Here is a 27427-nt window from a genome sequence, read left to right as displayed (position 1 = left end):
AACTGGTATTAGTAGGTAATGTTTGTTAAAAGAAATAGAAATTTAAAAGATTGTTATTAATATTAATGGCAGAGCTGTACTTGAATAGAATAATTATTCCATTTACTATTGTTATACACACACACACACACACACACACACACGTGTGTGTGTGTGTGTGTGTGTCATTGATAACTGGGGTCTTGCTTTGTTCTTTGTTCTTGTTATTTTACATTATCTACTGCTTTATGTTGAGTGAATTAAATAGGCCATATGTATACATTTTATAGAATATAGAACCAAATCAATATATATCTGAATTTTTAAAAGAAATTTCTATTCAGACCAATCTCTCCTCTCCCCTACCCTTCATGTGTCGATGTGTTTGTTGATGGAATTGTGAAGTGTGAGGCATATTGACCTATAACAAATCAAGGAACCTTGAGAATTCAAATCAACCACACAACCAACCAGAGATGCCACCAACCTCAATCAACCCACATAACCCACACAAGCACTTTACCTCCCAATGACCTTTACCTGATGTGACTTCCCCACAAGACTCATCACCAGACCTCACCTGACATGACCCTCCCATCACAAGACCTACTGACCAACAAAGCCTTTATAAGCAGAGAAACACTCAACACTGACATTCCCTAAATTCTCCCTAAAATGTTACCTAGCCTGGTAATGAAATATTCGGAAACCAACTTACAAATTTGGAGAATGAACCTCTACCCTCATCCTACACCCAAGCTACAGATATTCACCACTATCACAAATTCTAATGGGAAGTTCCAGGTGCTAATCTAGCTATGGAAACTTGCTGGATGTTTTTTGGTCTAACCTACTGCACAAGATTATTGCAAAGGAATAAAATGGAAGAGAGATGTGAGTACCACCTACAGTTCTTCAATGAAAGGCGAAATATCAATCTAATAAATTGTGTAAGTGCAAATTAATCAGTAGAGGTCAAACACAGATGAAATGAGATTAATCAAGGATTCCTATCTTTTATACCTACCTGTGTATACAATAATATATGAAACTGTATAAAACATATTGATGTTAAACACAAATCAGTTGTGTGTAAGTGTTTGTATAGCATTAAAGGATGCCATGTGAAAGAAATGAAAGAGGTGATTTATAAGTGGAACGGTCTTGACATTGCATCTTTTTTTGGATCACCAGGATGATTTTCTCCTAATCCCTAAGGCACTGCGTAGTAAATTAACAAGGTCTGGGAAGCCTTTAAGACCCAGGAGAATAATATAAGAAGGACAGGGCTGAAAGGCTCCCACCTATTTTTTTAGAGGCAGTATTTTTGAATCTTGGCAATTTTAAAACGGGTCGACCTCAATTCCGAAATTCCCTAGGCAGCCTCGCTGGCTGGGGTATTCTGGGAGTTGAAGTCCATGCGTCTTAAAGTTGCCAAAGTTCAGAAAACCTGAGCTAGAAGAATGGGCTTGCTTGCTTTTTTTTTTTAATCTGCAGAAGAGTTTCTGTGTGAGCGCGGAAGCTTAAGCTTCTTTCGCGTTTACAGTCTGACATCCTCGAGAAAAAGTTTTAAATCGAGACTTTTTAAAGGAAGCGGAGTTCATCAGAGGCTCCCTACCCCCGGAGCATAGTTTTTCTCCAACCGGCAGAAACTGTTAAAGCATTATATAGCTTTCGACTTCCACATTACTTCTCTTAGCTGTTATTTTTTGCCTAAGAGAATGATCTGCTAAGGGAATGATTCTACTACATGAAAATCGGTGAATATTGCGGACACCGTTTTGGAGGCAGGTAATGAAGAGGCGCTTACTTCTTCAGCACCATGTTCCGCACTACGAAGCAGAGAATCCCCAGGCCGGTAACTCGGAATTTAGAAGACCTAGACTCGGTGCAGAGCATCCTGCTGCACAGGTAAAGATGAAAGTTTGTGAAAGGAAGAGATTCCCAGTGAAAGAAAAAAAAAAGATGTGCTCCAGATTTTTTCTCTGCTAATACGCATTAGTTGGTCTCAGATGTATGGGATAACAATACGCTAGTAAACGATGAGAGTTTTTCAATGCAGCACTGCAGAAAGTTGATGTAAATGCAGGATTTGTCTTTCCAGTTTGCAATTGAGTTTATTTACATTACACATCGTATTTCACTAATTCCAGAAGACCTTTTTTTTTAGTGCCATAAAAGGTTTGTTCCATAGAAAAATGCTTTACCTTTCTGATGGCGAAAAGGTAATGCTTTATCATCTAAGTATCATATATTGTTTAGTGGACAGTTTTTGGAATGTTAACTTTTGTCCTGATACAGCAAGTTGTAAGACTGACTCTTGTACATATTGCATGCATTTATACCTGTGAGCACTTTGGAGAAGTTTCTGATTTACACTATTAATATTAATTGATCTACAAGGCTAATATGCTGCTCTAATCAAGACCATGTCTGAGCTGCTAGTTACATAAATTAAGCTTAAAAGTATGAAGTCTTAATATAATTGATAATGCAAAACAAAATTCAGTACCAGAAGTAGAAAAAGCACTACATTCATTAATTTACAAATTGCAAAAGGCAGCTCCAAATTTTGTGTGTGTGAGGAGATGGTTACTTTCAGTGTTTCTGGGGATCCCTAATAAAGAATAATCCCAGATAAAATATGATTTAATGTATGGAATGTTTTTTTTTAATCCAAAGAGACTTGTGCAATGAATATAGAATGGAGGCCAGCAAAGCATTTAAAGTTCAAGATTGATTCGAAGATAAACTACCATAACCATCTCCCAAAAGTATAGAAGTTAATTAGTTGAGACACTGATTTTAAGCCAGTAAAATGTAGTCTTCAATTTCACTTGATCCATTGGAAATCCCTTATAAATAAATTGATTCCTTGGGATTACTGCATATTATTGAACAGCAGTTCTTAGCGGGGGGGGGGAGGGAGGGGGGAGATGTCAAAGATAGGGTGGCTTTTGAGGAAGGACTTAAAGTAATCATTTATCTGAAAGACAAATGATGCCAGGGTCACCATAACGGCAAAGTTGCGTTTTGAAGGCAGTTCTTTTATCAGGCTGAATGCTTACAAACCAGCTGCAAGTTTTTGAGATTCTAGGGATGCAATATAATTCCGGCAAGGTGATTAAAAATCTGGGCAAAATGCAAAGAGAAGAAGGGAGGCTAACGGCTGCTAAGTGTTTACGGTCCGATTTAGGAGTTTCAGGGAGAGTTTTTGGAGAGGGGCGGAGCGTATCGTTGTCAGGTCTCTCGGCGCTTCTCTGGGCGCCATGGTTTCCCCAGCCTTTGCCAATCAAGACGCGACAGCGGGTGACGTCCTGCTTTTTTCGGATTCCAGTGTCATGGCGGCAGAGAGCTTGTAGGGATCTCGAAGGAAACTGATTCCCCCCCCACCCCCCACCCTTTGTCATGGAGGAAACGGTGCTGCCCCGCCGGCCTTTTGAGGTTCCCCGAGAGCCGTCGGCTGAGGATTATGACGAGTCTAAGGGCGGTGACTCGAATCAGGGTGGCGATTCCTGCTCTCCATCTTTGTCCAGCAGTTCCGAGTAAGGAGAGAGAGGTTCTTCCCCGCTTTTGCGAGCGAGAAAGGGCTGCAGGCCGCGCATGTGCTGATTTCCGGAAGGCAACGGAGTTGAGTTAGGAGTAAATGATTTGAGATGACCACCTTCCAAATGTGCTGTTCTTGGTTGCTTTTAGAAACGCGGAAAGTGTGGGATTGCAATTTCCCTAACGGGATGCTTTTCCTTTGCCTCCAACTAGGAACTTTAGTGATTTATCCCTTAGGCTCTTTTATTCCCTGGTCCTTTTCTTCCCAACGAACAGCTTAGCATGTCAGCATAGGAGATAATGTCTATGGAGATTCTCAGTCATCCAGGTCATGGTTTTCAAGAAGCAACTGGGCTTTCTGATTTTTCTTTGAAGACGTTTAGCTTCTCATCCCAAGAAGCTTCTTCAGCTTTGACTGGATGGTGGGGAATGGAAATGTTGGAAATAGGATAATGCAGTCGTTTTTTTCCATCTCTGCTTGGAAAGCCTATTGTATCTGAAAGAGTGAGTGGGAATTTGCCCCATCTGTATTTATTCTGAATGAATGGGAAGTATCCTGGATTGTTAACTGGGAAATATTCACTTTTAATCCCAAACCACTAATTAAATACTAAATAAAAATTCTTCATGCTTTCTTCTTCCTTCTCAAATCACTGGTTTTGCTCTCCGTTTATGAATTGTAAACTTTGTTGATACAGGGCAAAGAATACATTTATTAAATTTATATGCTGCCCATCTCACTATCTGGGTGTCTAAATGCACTAAGTGGAAACATTTCATCCGAAGAGAAGTGTGCAGGAATAACCCCTACTACACCTTCAGATATCTATTTAATCCAGTTTCTAAGCAAATGCAAATACAAGCTCACACATCACACAATTTGCAATATTTGATCTGACGTGGCAAAAGAATGTTGCATCTTTCTCAGACAGTTATTAGCAGTTTGCAAAGCTTTTAACAATGTTTCCCATATAATATTTGGAATATATATGATTGAATTCACTATTGGATTATAAGGAATGCTATCTTCAGTCTGCTAATAACCTAATGGTAACTTTGGAAGAGGTAGCTCTTTCTCTGAAGAAGTAGATGTATAGATGTATAGTTTTGGCTATTAACTGAAATGACAGATAGAGGCTATTCCTGAAGTGGTCTTTGTCTAGATTGGCGGCATGTCAGTTGCATCATTTCCTGGAGAAGGAAACCCTGGCACTGTGACACATTCCATAAAATTTACTGTAATGATCCTGCCCTTGAAATCTATTTGGAAGCTCTATTTAGTCTAAAATTCGGAAGGCCATCTGTTTGTGGATGACGGAGTCCAGTACAATTAAAAATGCTGGTAGTCACCTTAAAGGCCTAATGGTTTGGGACCTGAATATAAATGGGATCACCTTCACCTAGCCAATGAGATCTTGTGGAGAAGGCATCCTTTTAAAGTGTTGTTCAACTTAACTGATGCACTATTCCCAATAGAACACAAAAGTAATTTTTTATGTTGCTGCTTCCTCCTTTGAACAGCATTCCATCCAAGATTAGATCAGAATCAACCTGCTGGCATTTAGACAAACTGCGAAGTCCTGATTATATTGGGAAGTATTTGCAAATAGTAATAACGTTGAATTCCAAATTTGCAAAAGAGGGTTGTTATGGTGAATTAAAATGAATGACATAAGTTATTTCAATGCCCAGTGCAGCAGAATAGGTTAGAATCCAATAAACATTTGTAGCTCAGGATTGAAATTAGGTGGTCTCTGAACTTGGTTGTTTTCTTGCAGAACTTCAATATCCAAACTAGGTAACATCATCAGTGCTAGTGAGTGATGTTACCTAGTTTGGGTAATGAAACATCTGCAAAAAACCAACCAAGCTCAGAGACCACCAAGGACCCATCAGATTAGAATCCACCAACCTCTACATATATGCTTTTTATATTTTAAAAATCATGATCTATATTCATAATCATTGTTATCAGGAATAATCTAGCTCCTTGTTGCACCAAACATGTCAGTTTCAGTATCTAATGCTTTTGAAGCATCAAATAGTAAATCTTTTGAGTCATAGTTTCTTGGTCTTCTGCATTTCATAAGTTTTTAGGTTAATTATGAATTAAATATACTGCTGTTATCTCATTCATAGTGACATTGAACCTGAGTGGTTGTATAGCGTGCAGAAAAATGGAGAATTATTCTACCTAGAACTAACTGAAGATGAAGAGGAAACCATCCTTCACAATAGTACTCTTGCTAGATCTATGATGAACCATGTGAGATTTAGTGAAAATGAAGCTGAGATTTTTCATGAGGAAGCTGTAAAAGACAGAAAGAGTGAAGATAGATTGCAACAGTTTACTAATTTATTAAAGAATAAAGGTCTTCTGAGGAATTTGGAAAAGAAGAAAGCAAGTAGCAAAGACTGTGTCCATAATTATGCCCCAGCCTCCATATTGAAACACCATAAGATGGGAGATGTTGACCAACAGCTGTACAAAGACATCTACATTTATGTAAATCCACAGAAAGCCTCAAATGCCACAATAGGGGACCAACATGATCTTCTGGAATCCTTAATAGGAATTGTCCACCAACCACCATGGCCAACAGCTGAAAAATATAGTCATGGTACTGAATCTAGAAGTACTAATGAAGAAAAAATTACAGTACATGGTTTGATCCCAGGAAGCTCAGCAATAAAGTCTGGACAGATCTTAATTGGTAAGTTCAATATTTTACACACTTCTGATAAAACCAGTATTGTGGAAGATGGAGGGACTTTTTTCAATATTGGTATTGGTCTTCTGATTAAGGAATATGTTATGGATTGAGCAATATTAATATTATTTGAGTAATAAACATTTCACATGTTATACATAATAGAACAAGAACTTATTAGGAAGTCAAATCACATCTTGAACGTTTTTTAAAAAATTTCAACAAGAAGTATACCTGATAAACTGTCTTTCTGGGCTTTCAGAATAATATTTTTCCCTGATCAGAAGTTCGTTGTTTATGTTCAGCTTATAGCATATACCTATACCTATACATACATACATATATACATAGATACATTCTCATAGATTTTCACGGGTACAGGTATGCAGGTCTTGGCGTGTTCGGGTCTTTTCCCGTGTAAGATTGAGAGCATCTTGGCAACGTTTCGATGAGGTCCCACTCGCCATCTTCAGGCTGGTGCGCACACACACACATACACACACAAAAGCAACCAATGTAATTGCAATAGATATTAAGAGCAGGAGGATATAAAATACATTGTACTCTAGCCGATATTGTTTTTTCTATTTGTCAATAATATGAAAGATGCTATTTGAGGATGTTGAACCAAGAATAATGCAGTTATTGCTTTCATTCATTGTAACCTTATGTCATTGGTACAAGTGAAATGTAATTATACAGTATTTTTAAGGATCATATAATAAATCGGGACTCTACAAAATCATCAAACCTACTAAAGAGGAATACAGTAGGTAGAGTACAGGTGTCAAACTCAATTGCGTCATGAGACATATTGTTACATATCATTATGTTTTTTGTCTTTGTGGAGTTGGAGTGGGCACAGCCTGCACATGATGCATATGACCTGTGAGCCACTAGTTTGACACCCCTGAGGTAGAGAGTTCAGAAATTGTTACCAACCCCAAAATTACCAAGATAAAATCATTATAAAGGCTCATATGCAGGGGAATATTGCAAAACTAGATACGGTAGCAATAGCACTTAGACTTATATACCGCTTCACAATGCTTTACAGACCTCTAAGCAGTTTACAGAGTCAGCATTCTGGCTCTTTGTTTTACTGATCTGGGAAGTATGGAAGGCTGAGTTAACTTTGAGCCAGACGGCTGGCAGTTGGCTAGCAGTCAGCAGAAATAGCCTGCAGTACTACATTCTAACTACTGCACCACCACAGCTCTGACCTATCTAGATGTAGGTATTATGTGTAGGATAGCAGGAAGAAAGGAAAAATCCTATTTGTTTTCTTTGAGAAAAATGGAGGAACATATACAGTTGGAAATATTTTTAATAAGGTACAGTATCTTCTATTTTGTAAGGATATGGTATCTTTTTTTGGCAAACAGGCTGATTCTTGATAGTTAGAATTAAAGTCTTGAGCAACTGAGATATAAAATAAACATACGGTGAATTCTACTTCTATAGAATGTTCATAAAGACCTAAGGCAAAGGAGAAAATGAGAAGTGCAGATTTTTTACTGATTAACTTTATTTAAATCCAGATTAACATTTGGAAATCATGCTATCATTCTAATATATCAGTTGCTCTTTTATAGGCCAGAGTGCTTTTACTTCTGCTGTAGCAAGATCCTTTTGACTCCAAATTGACAAGTGATTCCCAGCCCACAAAAAAAGAGGGCGGGGGGAGAAACCCTTGCAGAAAATTAGAAGATTTTGTGGTTGAAAGAAGAAACCTCTTATTAGACCTAAAGCAAGATTTACGGTAAATTTAAGGAATTTACAGTTGCTCATATCCTGTTATAGGAGCAAGCACATTGCTGGAAAGAGAAGCAAAAAGAGCAGATAATTGCATATATATGTCTCAAATGAAATAAATATTAATCTTCAATGCATGCATATAAATCAGCCATTCTTAAGAAACATCCTACCCATTTGGAATTTTATTTTTTTCTGCTTCCTTAACATTGGTTTTCCTTCTGCTTTCAGGAGATATCCTTGTTGCTGTAAATGATGTTGATGTAAACTCTAAAAATATAGGAAGGATTTTGTCTTGTATTCCTGGTCCTATGCAGGTATACTTCAGTTGATTTTATTTTATTTAGATAAGCATGCAAATACCAAGTTTTTTAATACTAGTTTTCTATATGAATCATACATGAAACACAACTTTCTTTGTAATCCTAGACGAAAGTAAGTTGTTGCCAGGGCACTGATATTTTACCATAGTTGTAAACTATGATGAGTCTGCCAGGCTCTTTTCTAGTCATATTCCTTTAACTAAAAAGGATAAAATTTGGATGATCTTGAAAATAAAATGTATATTTCATATTTATTTTTTCAAGGTATGTATGTTCAGAACAATGATTGTATTTTGCTCCAGCTGGTCCTGTCTACCAGTGAGATAAAAAGTATGAAGCAAAAAAGACATTCTTCAGCAATTCATAATACTGAATATCACTTGGTGACTCCAATATGATAAATGCATTTAACTTACTTAAAACATGTTTATGCTCTTTCTATTTTAAAAAAATCTGAAAGCATTTTGCACTTAAATTATACAGTTGTGTGTACTTCAAGTCTTTGCTATCATGTTTTACTTTTGCAGTTGTTAATAGTGAATAATTTAAATTAATTACTTCATTATATTTATGAAAACCATGGCTTACTAAGCCTAGCTGTTGTGTATATTTAAAACTACCTAGACTACTACCTGTCTAGAAAACATTTCTAAATTATACCCAGTGAAAATATTAATTCTTTTAACAGGTAAAATTTACATTTGAAATAGCAACATTTGAACCATCAGGAACGTCTCAGTCAAAGAGTAAACAGGCAGAATCCTCTGAAAACAATCTGGTGAAGCTGCTGTGGAGAGACCATAATAATGATTTGCAGTTCTCTCTGCAAAGTATACCACATATTGTAATGTATCTCTCACTTAACTTGGAATCTGATTCATCTGATGAGGTAGGAATACATTTCTTAAATAGTGCATGTATCCTGTCTTTCAACAAGAAAGATGACCAATATAAGACAAACAAAAATACAACAAAAAAGCAATGAAAATAAAAATATTTATCAAGAAACTAGAAACTAGGAAAGAGCAAGTATATAATTGTAAGAGAAAAAGTGGCAGAATCTGGGGGTGGAATTAAAAAAAGGATCAGCCTAGAATCCCTACATAGCCAGGAGAAACTTAGTAATAGCTTGAGGACCTATAATTTAAAAGAGAAAAATTGCAAAGTGGGTTTTAAATTGGTTTGGGAGGAACTCCTCTATATCTTGAAATGGCAGTATTATAATTTCAGTTTTCTGAATTGAAACAGGCTTCACATGTAACAGAACAAAGTATATAATAATATTTCACAAATGAGAGTGATATCATGAGTACTGATTTACATAATTTGTGTAATGTCATTTGGGGATTTTGTAGGATAAAAGTGGGATTTCATATTAGAACTTCCCCTTTAAAGTGGGATTTCATATTGGAACTTCAGTTCAACAAGATAATGTATAGTCTCTTGCTTTTCACAAAATAGTTACATTTTTAACATGGCTTGAAATTAAAACTTTTTAATTATAAGTGACTTTATTAGAAAATTTAAAAAGGTATAAAAATGTAATAATACATAATTATAAAATCAGCAGTAATGAAATGTACTAGCAAATTGTGTACAAAAATTTCCCAATATGTGGTTTTTACAATACATTTCTCTGGTGAGGATTTTTAGATGAATTCAAGAAAGATCAATTTTAATTATGGATATGGATTTTACTTTAATTTGCTTAACTGATACAGACTGACATTTCTTTGACAGCAAGAAATTCTTTATCAATATCCCACATCAGAAGCATCTCAAAAGATAAAAAGTGTAAGAGGAATATTTCTCACGCTGTGTGACATACTGGAAAATATGACTGAAACACAAATAATTAGGCAAGTATTGTTCTTATTTATCATTTTTGCACCACCACCAGATTTCTGATCTTTTTAGAATTTAATAACGTTAAACCTTTGCTTTAAACTTGCTGTCCCTGATCACTCATAAATCATGATTTTTGAAAACTATTACCTGTTTTTATGAGAAATGGGAAAATAATACACCATATACCCAAAAATAGACATATCACAATTTTTAAAAGAGTCCATCAAATCAAGTTGAATGTTATTGAACATTATTAATAGGCTGCCAAGTTATTGTTATTTATATTTAACTAATAAATTGAACATGATCTTGACCTCCTAGGATTCTGTATGTGACCTTGGCTATCAACAGTTATCCAACACTGACAAATCATAGAGTAGTACTGGCTTGGCATCTGTTATGTTATTTGCAAAGTCCAAACTGCCTATTAACATAATACACATATAGGAGAATAATAATTTTTAAAAATGATGGGAATAATTTTAGCAATTAACTGTATTGCTGAAAAGTTAAAGTTGGAAAGAAACTGAATTTTTATGTTTGATGCTACCTGTCACATTTTTATGATATACTTACCTGACCATATTTTCTTGATTATTTTGTTGACTTTTTATAGCTCATCTATGTTTTTATGTGGAAAGTTAATCCATGTGGCTTATTGGAAGAAGGCTGACAAGCTGCTCATAATTGGCCTTCCAGCTGAAAGGTACATTTCTCTATTTTTCCTTTTTAATTTTTTTTTGCTAAAATTGCTAAAATTTTGCTAAAATTATTCATAAATATTTACTAAAATCAAAAGATCATCCTTCTAAGATGGTTGTTATAAAATATAACTAGTCTCATGGCATATAATAAAATTATTACTGGATAACACTATTTTAAATATACAACTTCCCAAATTAGTTCATGTCCTTTTCATTTGCTTTTAATGACATTGAATTGTGTGCTATTCCTTGTACACATTTATCTAAAGGATTATTCTGGTTTTCTAGTGTACCTCTCTCTCAGCTAAGGAACATGATTGCAGATGTTGTGAGAATATTGACATTCATGTACAGTTCTTTGGATAGGTAAGCATTCCAATTCTGGACCATGGTAACTAAGCCAATGCATTTTAGATTCAGTTGCGTACTTACATTGTTTAAAATGTACCTGTAGGATTTCATTTTGAAGGACAGATCTAGTTATCTTATTCTGAATTATGCTAGAAAGTTCTGTCAGCTTCACATGTGATTTGCTCTGCAGAATGGGAAACTGAAAAATCAAACTCAAATTATTTAAATTTCCAAGTGATACCACTGTTTGCTAGATATATTTTATATGTTTTAAATAGCAATATAAAGATGAATTTCTGAATATATAAAGTTAAATATTTCATTTTGTTTTCTCAGTTTTTCATAATAAAGCAAGTGCTCACAGACTCATTTATTTGTTCAGATTTTTTCCTCTTACATTCTTTATCCTTTATACCATAGCCACTAAACAAAGTCTAAACAATGTAAAAGTGGAAGCATCTTGAAAATCATGTAGATTCTTTCATATTAAGTAATATTGTCTAATAAAAGAACATGGATATATTTATCTTATAAAGATTGTACTGTTATCAGAATAATAGTAATCAGAGCATTCTACATAGAAGAATGATTAAATTTAAAATAACTTGCATTGATTTTTAAATTTTTTTCTTCCTTATTTTTTCATAGTGTCCTTTCCAGTACCTCTTTTTGTTTTGTTTTGTTTTCTGATTTCTTAAGTCTTCCTATGTTGTGTTATAAATATCTTATGCTAGTTAGACAGGTCATAACTAGAACTAATATATTTCTTAATTTTTTTCCAACTTTTCGTTTGCTTGTTCAGTGCTTTTTGTCAGACAGGAAATACTTCTCGATTGGATTACTTCTTCAGCCTATTTTTCCAGCAAGTTCTTCAGCATGCCAACTCCAATGCCAACCCTGGTTATCCCCACCATGATAACAGCTCATTACTTTTATACAACTTTCCAGGAGTACGATGGCTGTTTCTGCCTCAAAATATTAAAGTAGGTTCGATTACAGATTTTAAAAAAATCAAACATTAGCCAAATTGACCGAGATACACATAGACATTTTCATGTATGTGCTGAAATATTCCGACCCAATATTGTTTTATCCCTCAGTCTGCATAACTAGCATATATATGAATTACCATACTATTCAAATAATCATGATATACATACTAGATCATGTCCTGAACTGTAGCTCCAAACAGCATGTAGAAATTTGTATTTCTGAATATTTATCTGGTAAAATGCAGAGTGCATGCCATGCCTAATAGAAATTCATGGGATAGTTACAAGATTGAAGTCATTGCTCATTAAAAAACACATTAATGTTACTTTTAAGCTTAAAAAAAATAGCTTCTTGATCCATACCTTTGGCGGAATGATGTATGGTCAGATGAATCAAACCTAAAAATGTCGGGGCTATATGGGTATTATTGTGTCTTGCGAGCATTGAATTCCATAATAAAATCTTTATACCAGCTGTCAAGCATGAAATGTGCAGTGTCATAGTTTGGGGATGTTTTGCTTTCTTGGGACCTAAACGATTTCTGATCTTCGAAAAAATTATCAATCTGCTTTTTACCAGAAAATTGTACAGGAGAACATCAGAAACTTTGTCAGCAAAATCTGAACTGCTAGTGAGTCATGCAACAAGACAACACGCCCATGCCTTCAAGAAAATATACAAAAAATGAATGAAAAGGAACAAAATAGCCAAGTCCAGACTTGAACACAGTGGGAATGTTTTTTTAAGATCTGAATGAATAAGTTGATGCAAGTAAAGCCTTAAATATTACTGAGTGGAAGTAACTTGTTATGAAAGAATAGATCAGAATATTCATATAATGATGTGAGAAATTTTTCATTATTTATAGGGTGATTTCATTGTAATTACTGCAGCTAAAAGTAGTTAATAATTACAAACTTGAAGGGGCAATTAGGTTTTCATGCTAGCTTATCCTGTGTTGCATGTCTTTGTTTATGGAAGGAATAAAATAACTAATACCTATTGGTGCTGCTTGTTTACTCGGACTCTTTATATAGAATCCACATGGTAAAATAAGTACAAATTCAGAAGCAAGGTACTTTTTTCACAGAATCACACATCTATATTGCTGCAATGCTCTCTGCCGATAGATAGATAGATAGATAGATAGATAGATAGATAGATAGATAGATAGATAGATAGATAGATAGATAGACAGACAGACAGACATATACATACACACATATTCATACATGTATTTCTACATAATTTATTGTCATTGCACCTCGTACAATGAAATTAAATGCCATATTCAGTGTACATTATAGCTATACAAATAAAACAGAAGCACACATAGAAATTACTGACAAATTTGTGGAATTAATATATAGGTCCCATTCTTGAAGGAGATGATGTTTTAGGAATTCAAAACTGGGACAATTTTAAAATGTTATTTAAAGCCTTATACATTTAAATGTTATTTAAAATGTTATACATTTAAATGTTACTTAAAAGTTGGCCTCATACATTTCTGAGTGAATTTGTTGTGGTATGTGGCATGACATTTAAAGTTTAGATTTTTTTGGTTCTTAAGAAAAATAGACCATACCAGAAAAGTGGCATATTCTATTATAAAATGGTAGGTATGATATATCTATAATACGAATTAAGAAAAAGTGACTTCCCAAAATAGGGAAATGTCATTTGTTTTCAATCACAGACATAAAAGAACAGAAGAAATGAATGATATAAGTACTAGCTCTGTGGCTACATTGGTTAAAAACTACCATTTTTCAGACTATAAGGGAGTGCCTCTGCTTTCTGACAAATTTTAGAACAGATAACATTTTTATATTTAGGGGATAATTACTAGGTTAAATAAAAGTGATTTCTTGTTTCTTAGGCAAAATAAAGTTATGTGAAAATTTGTGAAAAACATTTCACAGAAATAAAGGCTTAGTGAAAAATATTTTTCTAATAACTCAGTGAGGATGCTATGTCACATTTCAAGGAAACTTTGTGCCTTGTAATTCATTAGCATAGAGTGCATGTCTTACATTTAGCACTGTGTTGGAGGCCAAAAAATTACAATCTTTTTTTGCATTCATCTGTAAAACAAGCAATGCATAATTACTGTATGTTTTTCTTTTGATCCAGTTTACAGTAGTTTCAACACCTTGCTGATATTTAATTTGCTAATTATTCTGGATTGAAAAATTGAGATATTGTTTAGTATTGAGAAACTTTTTCAAAATCGGGAACAAAAGTCATGCTTGCTTGCTTGCTTAATTAACTAATGCCCACAGATGACTCTAGTGGCTTACAAACATTAAAACCACACACTAAAATAATAATAATAAATAATAAAGCATTAAATAACAACAGGAATAAATACTGTTAAAAGTTGAGGAGAGGAACACAAAATACACAAACATATGAACATATATTAATGTTTCCTGCTTATGTATTTTAGGGAGAGGAACACAAAATACACAAACATATGAACATATATTAATGTTTCCTGCTTATGTATTTTAGGTAGAAATTGATGCAGTTCTGAGTGACCTGGAGGCAGGAGACTTTGCAGAATTGGTAAAAACTTTATTTTTAATTAGATGTTTTGTGTATTTATGTCAGCTCTTCATCTATTTAGTAGAGAAATTAATTGCTGATTTCAGTGATATGCCAGTTATTCATGTAAGAGCCAGAATTGGGATGTCATCACTGTGGCTCATCAAAGCTACAATGGAGACTCTGCTATCATTGTTCTCCTCTTTTTCATTACTCTTGCTTTGGTCATGGGATTCAAAGGGAGAGTATGAATTAAGCGTAAGAGGACCACACGGAAGAAAATCTCATCTTTCTCATGAATCCAAATTTCACGTAGTTGTTGTTCCTTCTTGCTATTTCCTGAGAAAGCAAGGAGTACAAAAATGGGCATAATATCCTTCTCATGGCTCTGCTCCAGGTTTTTCACAAGCACAACCATTTCCTGTCTCCATTTTGGTGAAATCTGAGTGAAAGTGGTTCAGATAATGAATTTCTTCCAGGATCTTCTGCAGCTGAAGCCCAACTAAACTGGGAAGGTTGGAGACCAAACAGAAATTCTCCAAAATCATTGGGTTTAGCAATCGCTTCTTAAGGAAGAGTCACACTATAGCCTTCTTGAAGGCTGTTTGATAATGCCTTTCTTCAAAAAAGTAGATGTTACCACATGGACCCAGAGACAGGACCTGGAACTTATAAACAGGTGGCTGAGCTCACAATCCTGAAGTGCATTCTATTTCTTTGAGTTTTTTCACAAACATAAATGTTTCCCGATAACCATACCAGATTCTGTCCTAGTCATCTTCACTTGTATTTGTTCAGTTGGTGTCTTCTCTGGAATATACTGCATAATATTCTGTGTCAAATTATATATCCTGCTGGTCAAGTAAATAAGGAAAAATTAGAAATATTCTATTCCATTTTTAAAATATTCTAAAACTACACATTGGATCAGCTAAAAACCAAAATTCATTGTTTTTCTTTTTATAGTCTGAAAATTACTATGATATGAGACGACAGTATACAATTTTAGGCTCATGTCTCTTCTACAAGGTAAACTTTTGCAAACTTGACTGCTTTCCAGTAAATTGATTATATTCAAACAACAAAACCAACTTTAAAAGAACCATATATAAGGTGTTAATCGACAAAACATGATTTATAAGTCACAATAACTATACTAAGGCATAAGGTGAGTTTGGGTGGTTTGTCGTATTCTATGTATATACTGTCAAACCTATTGCCTTTCTGAGATATCTCTACAGAAGAATAGTTTTTAGTTTGTATAGCTCAATTCATCTGAAGATGGTAGTTAGTTATACATTAGGATCAAATAAATTTATCAACATTAGTAGTCAACATTATCAGAAAAAATGACAATGCTTAATTTATTTTTTTATGACTCAATTGGTTTGGATTGAGTTTTGTGATAATATGTAGTACTTGTTTTTTTTTTTTTAAACAAACTAATGTAAAGTTTACAACATAAGTCGTTCTTAAAAAAAAGTGCATGGCTGTGTAATAATATATTGTCTGTGTTTTTATTTTAGGGATATTTAATTAGTAATCACTTGCCGAAGGAGGACCTTATTGATATTGCATCATACAGCAGGCATTATTGCTTTTTGTCCTTAGCAGCAGAACAGCGAATTGGTCAGTTAGTAATATGGCGAGAAGTATTTCCACAACATCATCTTCAGGGTTCTCAAATTTCATATGAGGGATTCCAAGAACCCCTAGCAAGATATTTCTTACTCATTGTTGGCTTGGTAGGTTTTGTAGCATGAACATTGCTTTCTGTGGTCTTTGCTATTCCTACTTGATGCAGTGCAGCTTGTACTGAGAATATGGTAAATTTCCATCTAGGTTATCCCGTGTCAAGCTTTCAAGTGTCTACATAATGCTATGCAAAGTATTTCAAAAGGATGCAGAGAATTTCAAAGGCAAGCAGAGTACCATTTCTAAGTCATTAAGGCATGTATGTCCTCTAGAAGACTCACTTACAGCTTCTCTGATGGCTCCTCCATAAGCACATGCAGAGACAACTTTTTACTTTGCCTATGAGTGAACTAGCTTTGCATGTACAAGTAATCTTACTTAATGATCACAATTGGGACTGACAACTCCATGGCTAAGTGAAATGGGCATTAAGTGAGAGATCCCGTAACCACAACTTGCAATTTTACTGCCAGTTACTCCATTAACCCTTCTTTTGGAAGCTGGCTGTAAACTATGCAAATGGCGATCATGTGACCCTGGGAGGCTGTGATGCTCATAAATGCCTGCGGAAGAAAATTACAAAGTGGCTAAATATTGGTCTTGTAACTGCAGAGATGTTGCAGCGGTCATAAGCACAAGGGCCAGTAGCAAAGTTACTTTTTCAGCATTGTCGTAACTTTGGGTGATCACTAAAAAGGAGAGTTATTAAACAAGGACTACATCTACATAGAACATTCCAGAACTGGAGTAAGCCTTTAAAGTAAATGTAACTACTTTAATACTTCAGGGAGAGATTCTTTGTTCGTACCAGGACATGTTCGTACCAGGACTTCATACAATGGTAGTAAAAATTAGAATTTCTTGTCTATTCATGTTGCTTCAAGCATCTAGGTTGTTCTTGTTTAGTGACTGCTTCATTTAGCAACTATTCACAGTTATGGTGATGTTAAAATAATACTGTGTCCAACTCTTGCATAACCTTTGTAGGACTATAAAGCAAAGGGAAGCTGAAGTAAAACAAAAGCACAATCGTAGTTTCATTTAGCAACTGCTTTGCATAACAATCAAGTTGCTGGTCCTTATGGTCACTTAATATGTATAATAAATACCTGCATAAGGTTGACAAGGGAGCAGTTATCAGCTATTCCCATGAGCACAAATGTATTTCATATTCTAGTACAAAAGTAAAAGTATATTTATATAGTTTATTTATATTTATAAGTGTATAGTTATAAGACCATTTCATTTGTCTTCAGATTACTAAACTGAGTAAACTTTTTACTGAAAGAGTTCTTTTACCCCCAAACTTTTTTTTTAATTTTCTTTTTCTCAAGTGTTTTCTTGAGTGCTGATTTTTAGTTTTAGAGTTTACTTATTTTATGTAACCTATTATGTTCAATGGATCTCTGATAAGTAATATATATACTGTGTGTGTATGTATGTGTATGTTTATAATGTATGCATGTACATGTACATATGCATGTATATGTGTATGTATGCATGCAAGTATGCATGTAAAATAAATGCACTGGCAGAAATAGGTTTTTTTCCTTTCTTTTTTCCAGAAGCATTTTATACTGAGCGTATTGCTGGAAGCAGGAGGTTGTTCTTCCAAAGCTATTGGAAATCCTGGACCAGATTGCATATATGTTGACCAGGTGAAATCAACCATCCTTCAGCTGGATGGAATAGATCTTAGCATAGATGAGAGATTAGAAACTGCTTCTGCTCCATTGGTGTGTTGCGTAGATTGGTTCTTCCCTTCATCGTCTGACAAATTGGAGAGCTTTTCTAATTTGTCTGTTCTCAGCAAACTGCCTCATATGTCAATTACTACATCTTCTCCAGCAAACAAGAAAGTGAGTTCTGATAACTCTGTTTTAAGGACACATAGGTTAATTCCAGGGATGGGATTCAAAAATCCCAGCAACCAGTTTGCTACCTAGTTGCTGGGTGGGTGTGGCCATGGTGGGCATGGCCTACCAGAACTTCTGGGAGGACCATTTTTCGCCTTCCCAAGGTTCCAGAGGCTTCCCTTGGGCCTCTGGGAGGACAAAAATGGCTTCCCCCTGGCACTGGAGGCCTTCCAGAAGTGGAAACAGGCCTGTTTCCGGACTTCCAGAAGGCTCATTTTTCCGCCTCCCAGAGCTGCACAGGCCCTGAACTTACCTGCATCGAAAATGGGCCATGTGGAGTCTCCTGGGAGGGGAGGGGTGAACGGGACCATCCGGTTGGTTCAAATATCAGTTCGGCAAACCAGATGCAAAATTAACATCTGGTTTGCCTGAAAAGGTCCAAACCAGTAGAATCCCCACCCCTGGTTAATTCTCTTGAGGAATAGTCAGTATCCTGTTAATAGTTATGACGCTCCTGAAGGAAGAGATGGAATTCAATTCATATACCAAATACAAATGAAAAGTCTGAATGGATTTATTTCTTATTAAAACAATGATCTGTTTAAGGTCCTGCTGTATTTAATAACGTCCATAAGTAATGTAAATTTCTGTATTTATAAAAAAGTTGCTGGGATACTTAATAAGTAGGAGAAAATTGTTCATGCCCATGATGTATTTTTTTCAGTATTTTTCTATTTCATTATATAGAATTCCGCACTTATATGTACAACCTAGAGCAAATATGACTTGTCAAAAATTAATGTGTAGGAGATAGTACCAATATATATACACAGCTACATCAAATACTTTTATATTACTGTAATTCTTTTTCTAGAATGAACTGACTATGACCATTGCAAAATTGGGCCATTATTTATTGCCATTTCTTTCTGTATTTAAGTCAGTTCCTATTGTGGACCTTTCTCCCACAAGAATTAACTTTTTTTATACCAAACTTAAGAACTAAATAAAAGTTGAATGCGCTCAGCATAATTTATTATTCATACAGTTTAAGACTTTGGATGAAATCTGTATATTTCTCAAATACAAATCATTTAATAAATAACAGCTCTGTTCAAGTGTTAGTTCTGTAAAAATGTATTTCAATAAAAACATCACTTTTTCCTAGCTAGCATGATATGTCCACTAATACAACAACTCAGGATTGTTTACAAAGCATACATATTGCTTTAACAGCTTAATACATTTTGAAAACACAATCATTTGCCATCTGAATTCTGAGGCTTGCTTACTCTCTTACTATGAGGCTCTTCTTTTTTGTTTCCCAGATCACTAAAACGAAGCCTGCTCTTCCAAATGCATTTACATTTGGAACCCTGAAAAAGAATGTCGCAGATAAGGAAGCTGAATTAAATAATGCTATGAAGTAAGTTTTTTACTTATAGTTTTTATAAAAACTCTTTTCTGAATACATTTTTTCCTAGACAATGTGCAGATGGACACATTAAAATGTTTCATTGCTGATTTTTTAAAAATATTTTTTTTAAAAAATGATTTTCAAAAAAGGGATTATTTTTGAATGGATAGATAATTATTGAAATTACACAATTAATGTTCAACATAATGTTAATAAACTTACAAAGAATATATTAAGCTTTGTCATGATATACAAGTAATCCTCAACTTACAGCCATTCTTTTATTAACCATTCGGTGTTATAACAACACTAAAAAAGTGACTTATGATCATTTTTCACAGTTACTACCATTCAGCATCCCCCCACGATCATGTGATCAAAATTCAGATGCTTGGTAATTGGTTCATATTTACGATGGTAGAGTCAGGTCATCAGCTTTTGCGATTTTCTGACAAGCAAAATCAATGGGGAAGCCAGATTCATTTAACAACCGTATTATTAACTTAACATCTGTAGTGATTCAATTAACAACTGTGGCAAGAAAGGTTGTAAAATGGGGAAAAACTCATTTAACAACCGTCTCAGGAACAGAAATTTTGGGCTCAATTGTGGTCGTAAAACCAGGACTATCCGTATGTAGTCCAAGACTACATGTATAAATGTGAAAGATACCATGTTTTTCCAACAATACGGCCCACCCCAAAACAAAGGCCCAGCACTGTTTTGTGCACATGCAGTTAAATTAAGGGCTGCCTCCAAAATTTGGGCCTATTTAAGTACATGCTCAGCCATTTACAACATGAGGTGAGGGATGGGGGGGGAAGGGCGGAGGGGGGAAAGCTTGCGCAACTCATCCCACGCGACTCGCCTGTCCATCGGATCGCACTCCCTTGCTTCTGTAACACCACTTCTTTTTGATCCCTGCTTTCTCTGCCACAGTCATCACTCATCAAAAGCTCCACACCACCCCGCTTTCTTTCTCACACACAAGAAAAGCAAGCAAGAAAAAGAAAGGGAGAAGGGGGGAGGCACTTTTGAACACATCCAGGATTTTTCATGTTGTCATGATCAGCCCCTGCCATGGGTGTGTTTGTGTGTGTGTGTGTGTGTGTGTGTGTGTGTGTGTGTGTGTATGAAGGGGTGTTTCTGGCAGAGATTAGGGAAAGGGGGTGGATTGGGAGAAATTTTTCCCATGAGAATGGGGAAAACAATGCTTGTAGGGTGTGATTTATCCAGACAGCCCTCTTCTGTTATCTCTGATTACAGCTTCCAGAGTTTTCTCAGTTTCCAAATACACACACACAGGCGGGGGGGCCCTTCTATCCATGCAGTGTCTCTGTATGAATCGTTGTTATTCTGCCTCGTTCTTAGCATTGGAGCACCTTTTCTTTAGAGAGATTGGGGGAGGGGAGGATCCATTGGAATCACTGGGTATTTGCAAACCCGAATTGGTTAGCTTTTCAGTAAGTTGCACGAGCTGCTATTTCTTCTCACCCTTTTTTCCTCCAAGGACAGCGATAACAGGAGAGAGCAGCCTGGATAAATCACATCCTACAAGCATTGCGTTCCACATTCTCTTACAATCCACCCCCTTTTTTCCTTAATCTCTGCCAGAAACACCCCTCCCTACACACACACACACACACACACACACACACACACACACACACACACGGCAGGGGCTGATCATGACAACATGAAAAGTCCTGGAGTGTTCAAAAGTGCCTCCCCCCTTCTCCCTATCTTTTTCTTGCTTTCTTGTGTGTGAGAAAGAAAGGGGAGAGGTGGCGGGGGGGCTTTGGATGAGCGACAATTGTGGCAGGGAAATCAGGGATCAAAAGAAGCGCCGTGGTGGCCAGGCTTGCCAGAGTGGACAATGGCAGGCTACAGGTAGGCAAGCAACGGTGCGCGTGAGGCACTCCTTACGGCCACTAAAGAAATGGCCCGGTGGAGAGACAAGGATGCGTGTGGGGGGGGGGAAATTAAGGCATCCCTCAAAAAGATGGCCTAGCCATTTTTTCAGGGTCTGAAAAAAAATAAGGCCGAGCCTTATTTTCTGAGAAACATGGTAGATAGATAGAATGTTTGAGCTTAATGATAAAAACTCCATTTTATTATTTATAAATGTAAATTGTATGTGTGTGTTTGTGGTGTGTGTGTGTGTATATGTGTGTGTGTGTGTGTGTTTATAAATATTATAGATGTTATAAATGTTAAAAGAAGAAAAGAAAAATAACAGTGTTGCCTAATTTAGAATAAATCTGTAAACCATTCTTACTTAATTTTATAAGAAGCTTAGCTAAGAATGGCTTTCATATTACCAGATTTTGCCATTGCTGCATATTGTTTAAGTTTAGGTTTTCAATCAAATATTGTTGGTACTATGTCTTTTAAAGGTTTAATTGCTGAATTAACAAAGGGGAATGAATAATGTCATGTAGGTGGCGGTCAATCTTTGTTTTCCTATTAAGTTGTTTCATGATAACATACCATGTGCATTTCCAGAAACAAGTCTTCAAATCATGTTGAACATGGGTGCTGCATAAGGACTTTTTTGTTAATAATTTCTCCTACAGGTATCAGCCTGTATTTCAGTGTTGAATCAAGTTATAAATTTACACTGTAATAGAATGAGGAGTAGCTAGACAGGAATCCTTATGGATAGGACATGCTGGCTAATAGCAGCTCTAAATATTTTATAACTCTAAAGCCACATGTCCTCTTTGTATGGGTGGTAGGGATTGGGATTTAGGAGGAAAGTACTGAATTTACTATACCTTATCAGTTGTTGGCACTGGAGATCTTCAGAGATGTAACAAAATTAAGACGTGATCCTGAAATGCAGGCCCAATATCCCTGAGTCTCAAGAAACTGAATCAGTAAGGTATATAAGTTATGCACCCATTTTCAGTCTCTTTGTTTGCTTCACTTATAGCATCAGTCTCCAACCTTTACAGGCACAAGTAAAGCTGTGAATATGCACGTGCTCACAAACTGTTCCTGCAGCCCTTTTCTGAACAGATTATGGCTCAGTAGTGGATCACGGCCTGGAGGGTTGGGGACCCGACTTATAGGACATTGACTCCTAGTTTTGATACGCAAGTTTCAGGCTCAAATAATATGGTGAAACTAATCAATTTTTTAGTTCTTTATTACCTTTATTAAAATAAAAAGTCTACTGTTGTATTAGTGTTGAGTTTGAACTACCACCACATGCTGCAAAGCTGATTTGGCTTGGTAAACTTGTAAAAAATTCTCTCAATATTTATCCTATTGTATGGGATTAAATTCTAGTATTTACTATTCCCATATTAAATAAATATATATATATTCCATAATATTAGTATTACATAACTGCTACTGTGCTTCCCCCAAAATAAGACCTAACCAGAAAGTAAGCCCTAGCCCGATTTTTGTCTGCTCATAATATAAGCCCTACTCAAAAAATAAGCTCCAGTTAAGGTCATCAGCCAGGGATAGATGTGGGTGGGTATAGCCAGCACCAGAGGCAGCGAGGCATGCGGGCCAATGGTGTCTGGCAGCAGCTTTAGCCCGTGCAGCGCAGTTGAGTTGATTACCTGTCCAAGCAGCAGGCAGAGGCAGAGATGGAGAGGCATGTGATACAGACATGCCGTGCAGACCATGGGAAAGCCAAGGGTCAGTGGGCAGCTGCAGGATGCTCGTCTTTGCGTAGCGGCACTGACAGCAGATGATCCAAGGTCACCCAGCTAGCTTTGTACCTAAATGGGATTAGAATTTATACTTTCTAATCTGATACCTTAACCACTACACCAAACTAGGTCTCATGATTATTAAGGCTGGCTAATTAATTTCTTACCTGTACTAAAGAACATAATCAGTTATTTCTTGACAATAAGTACTTTGGAGAGAGTTAGAAAGTAATTTCAACTATATGTGATGTATAATATATTCAATTTTTAATGCAGTACACTAATGCTGGAATATGATATACTAGATGACCTCTGAACATCATTAGAATTCTGTATTATAATGTGTTATTAACTATGTTGCTAAAGTACAGAATTATCATATGTTTCCTCTTACATTATATAGAAAATCAAAAGTCCTGATCTTTTTTTTTTTGTAATTTATTATTGATGATATTTATTTATGAGGTATTTATCTGGTTGTTTTCTTTTGCTTTTGAAGGTTGACTTCAGGTCCAGAAAATACCCTCTTTCATTATATTTGTTTACAAACAATGCATGGAATTTTTATTACTCCAACACATGCTGAAGTAGCACAACTCAGTGGAACTATCCATCCACAGCTCATCAAGAACTTCCATCGCTGTTGTCTATCCATCCGTTCCATTTTTCAACAAACTATGCTGAGAGACGTATGTCCTTATATTTTGGGAAGGGGCATGGGAGAATTCTTTTGTTACAAACAACATTCTAGATATAACTGGGTAGATAGCTATTTCTTTAGACAAATTTCTACTTGTAAAAACTCCCCCTTCACTAGATATTTCAGACTTATCATATATTATGTGATGTTTTTTCTGTTATATTGCCAATTCATGTATTAATTTTGTTGCTCTTGCTTTACTGTAGAATAAAAAGTCTGGGAGAAGATCAAAATCTCAAAAAGCAAATTTGGATCTAAATCAAGTGAAAGAACATGGTATATTGTTTGAGTGTGCTCCTGACAGTTGTACTGACCAAAAGAAATCTGATTCCACTATAATGTACTGGGTAATCGGGTAAGTAATACTTTTTTAAAAATGTAGTGTAAAAACTTATTACTTGGTTGTCCAAATTCTCAGAACATTTTTGTTTAATAAAAACAACCTATATAATGGCTTTTTAGGTTCTTCCCAAATCCAACATTTGGTAGTAGATACTGTAGTTTACTAAAATGCAGCAAAGGCTAAATTCATACATAAATATACATAATGAACGTTTCAACAAACTCTACTGGACCTTTAGAATTGTGTCTTACTTTTATAATCTGTTTTAATCCTTTAGTAAACTCTTGCTAAAATATTGTTTTTAACATGTATTTTAATCCTGTGCTGACACTGAATTATATTTTTTCTGCAGGAGACTCTTCCTAGATCCAAAGCCTCGGGAGTTTTATGTTTGTTTTCATGATTCAGTCACAGAGGTTGCTGTTGAATTGGCTTTTAAGTTATCATTTGGCTTAGCTGTATAGATAAACATCTCTGCAGTTTTTCATTTTCCATGTCACAGAAAACACAGAAGTATCACATTGTGGTTTTGTTTGGGGTACCTTTTAAAATATTTCCTAAAATAAGTTATGTAATATTAAAAAAAATCATACATTTATATCACTATTTATAAAAGTCATTCCTTTCAAAAGAGTAGAAGTTGGATGAGTTATGGTATTATATATTAATTATATATTATATGTAAATATTACGTATAGAATCAATGATCAAGATATATACACAACCACATTTTTCCCTTAAAGCTATATCCTTGGAAGATACATCATGCAGTTAAAATACAGATTTCTATTATGTATGCGCCTTTTTGGTTTTAATTTAAAGAATGTAATGTAATGCTTGCATATTATGTCAGAGGTAGGGAACTGTTTTATTTCAATTTGGTATAGGGTTTAAGATCAAAATATGTGAATACCAAAACAAAGATTCAAAACTTCCGATGATCACAAAGATTTTATCAGAGACAGAGAAAAGAAATCTTAGTTCCTGCTGTCATCTAGTGATTGCCCACATTATGTAGTTCTTATCTAGTGGCCTTAACAAAATGGATTCCTTAATTCTTGCAGAAAATCTGTATGCAAATTCTTAGGGGAGGTAGTTTACCTTACATTAAATGTATATAGTACTTTGTGATACAAAAAGAAGTTATATTTATATTTGGAAAATACTTGTTATAAAGTAAAATTGAATGTTTCCTAATACTTTGAGATAAATTGAAGAATTGTCCATTTTATTTCAGACAACGTTATATGACTTTTTTACAATAAAGGAATATTCTTCAAATAGTCTTTTTCATTCTTTTTCATTTAATTTTTAACTAAACTATATATTTTTATGGGTTCATTATATTCCTGGTAAAGACGTGCTTTTTAATTATGCTACAATATAAAGAAATATCAGTCACATTGATATCAATAATTTCTTGAACATATAAACATACATTAGAGAACTATACTTGGCGCTAGATTTTTGAAAGTAAGGACCAAACTAGATGAACATCATAAATAACAATCATGGCTTGGTTTAGTGCATGAAGCCATAAATCAACTACAGTGGCTAAGCCAAAGACAACATACAGTATGTTCAGTATGATATGTAAGCCAGCCAAGGTAGGCTTTTTAAAGGACTTTTAAATCTGGACTCAGTGATTTTCCTATTACCGTCCCAATTCAGGAAAGTTTTCGTGCTTAGAATTTCTGTTGGGAAATTAATGTCTTCTTATGTAAATTAGAGACTTTACTGCAATGCCAACAGCAACAAGTCAATTGAGATTACAGAAACAAAATATAAATTTATTCCTATTACTAATTTAATGAACAGCATCTTGTCCAACATGGTCCTTGGAAGATTTCGTCAATCATTGAGAAATGGAAAACAAATATGAGTGGTCAGATGTAAACCTAACAAGTACCATATGCCAACAAGTACCATTTTCAGAATAAGAAAACCTCACTACTATAATCCTTTATTACTTCTACTTGAGCAGTAATCAGCTTCAATTGGTGTACCAGTGATTTTGTGATCCAGGAAATTCTTCAGAACAGAGATTCATGTATTTACTGCCAAACGATAATTGTAATGCACATTACTTGGGGGTGCCTTTGAAGATAATTCAGAAAATGCTTATTTAAAGAGCAATGGTATGGATGTTGGTAGATAGGAAACACTTTGCCAATATAAACCTATAGTTGCTGAATTGGTTGCCAAAAGCTTCCAGGTTTACTTCAAAATGTTTTTTTTTTCAATTTATAAACCTATGGCTCGTCATTACCTTTGGACAATTTATTCTGAATAGAATTTGCACATCCTGTGTAGTCATGCCAGGTATATATATTTAGGATTCCTATTCCACAAGAAGGAAATGGTGGTGCAAAGACTGATTTTGGCAGCAAATCAAATAGTATGGACCATTAACTTCTGAGGTGCAATTAGTTCTCACGTTGCTATTTTTTTTGTAAATCTAATTTTTTTTTTGAGATGGGTGATATCAACACACCAAAATTACCAAAAATGGTGATAAAAGGCTGCCTCAATTGTTTCCTTTTGTCTTCTGGAATTAGATTTCTAAAATTATTACTTGTGTTTATATGTTTTCTACGACTGGGTGATATGCAAAGTTCTAGTCTGTTATTCATTAAAATCTTTAACTATATTTTCCTATAGGTATTTGCTTTACTTATCTTCATCTTTTGACCTTTAAAAGGCAATACTATTTAATTCTATGGGGTGCTAACTGTAGTCAAACTGCTCTATTAGAAAGCTTTTATTCTGATTATTTGTGTTTTGTCTTGAATATGTATCCATATTTTTGTATTTTAATGCTACAAACTATTTTGACTGCTTTGGGGTTGGCAATATACAAATGTCTCCATAAATAAATAGTGATATTATACATTATAATTGACTCTCTCATGAATATAAGTATTCATTATAGGAGGAAACAGGAATGGCGTTCTGTATTTTCTTGCTGAAATTAATGTGATAAGC

At 35.1% G+C, this 27427-nt stretch overlaps 1 protein-coding gene and 1 long non-coding RNA gene across 7 annotated transcripts in view; one reads left to right on the top strand and one right to left on the bottom strand.

The window, feature by feature from the left end:
* Positions 1–1708: 1708 nt before the first annotated feature.
* INTU (inturned planar cell polarity protein) lies at positions 1709–25723 on the top strand. 6 transcript variants are annotated; one of them, XM_087936158.1, is made up of 16 exons: positions 1709–1890; positions 5665–6239; positions 8223–8308; positions 9003–9203; positions 10055–10173; positions 10779–10868; positions 11155–11232; positions 12020–12204; positions 14732–14781; positions 15727–15789; positions 16287–16505; positions 18021–18314; positions 19640–19737; positions 23899–24088; positions 24306–24454; positions 24795–25723. In XM_087936158.1, the coding sequence occupies exons 1-16, from the start codon at positions 1802–1804 to the stop codon at positions 24904–24906; spliced, it is 2598 nt and encodes an 865-aa protein (XP_087792284.1). In that variant the 5' UTR covers positions 1709–1801; the 3' UTR covers positions 24907–25723. The 6 variants fall into 6 exon arrangements, with proteins under 6 accessions (XP_087792284.1, XP_087792287.1, XP_087792283.1 ...); XM_087936161.1 differs by lacking the exon at positions 1709–1890 and adding an exon at positions 3267–3524 and having other exon boundaries at positions 18024–18113; XM_087936157.1 differs by lacking the exon at positions 1709–1890 and adding an exon at positions 3267–3524 and having other exon boundaries at positions 18024–18314.
* Positions 14877–27427, bottom strand: part of LOC113434710 (uncharacterized) — a 64829-nt gene continuing 52278 nt past the window's right edge. Inside the window, exon 2 of the long non-coding RNA XR_015744114.1 lies at positions 14877–15614. This is a non-coding gene — a long non-coding RNA (uncharacterized LOC113434710). The remainder of the gene's footprint in view (positions 15615–27427) is intronic.

Source organism: Pseudonaja textilis, chromosome 6, assembly GCF_049901715.1.
Source record: "Pseudonaja textilis isolate UNSWEBS1 chromosome 6, rPseTex1.2, whole genome shotgun sequence".
Classification (NCBI taxonomy): Eukaryota; Metazoa; Chordata; class Lepidosauria; order Squamata; family Elapidae; genus Pseudonaja; species Pseudonaja textilis.
This window is presented reverse-complemented; position numbering and strand designations above follow the sequence as displayed.

Coding starts and splice junctions, on each gene's coding strand:
- INTU (XM_087936155.1), top strand. CDS start 3,388: ATGGAGGAAACGGTGCTGCCCCGCCGGCCTTTTGAGGTTCCCCGAGAG. Junction 3,525..5,664: donor TCTTTGTCCAGCAGTTCCGA/GTAAGGAGAGAG, acceptor TCTCATTCATAG/TGACATTGAACCTGAGTGGT. Junction 6,240..8,222: donor GTCTGGACAGATCTTAATTG/GTAAGTTCAATA, acceptor TTCTGCTTTCAG/GAGATATCCTTGTTGCTGTA.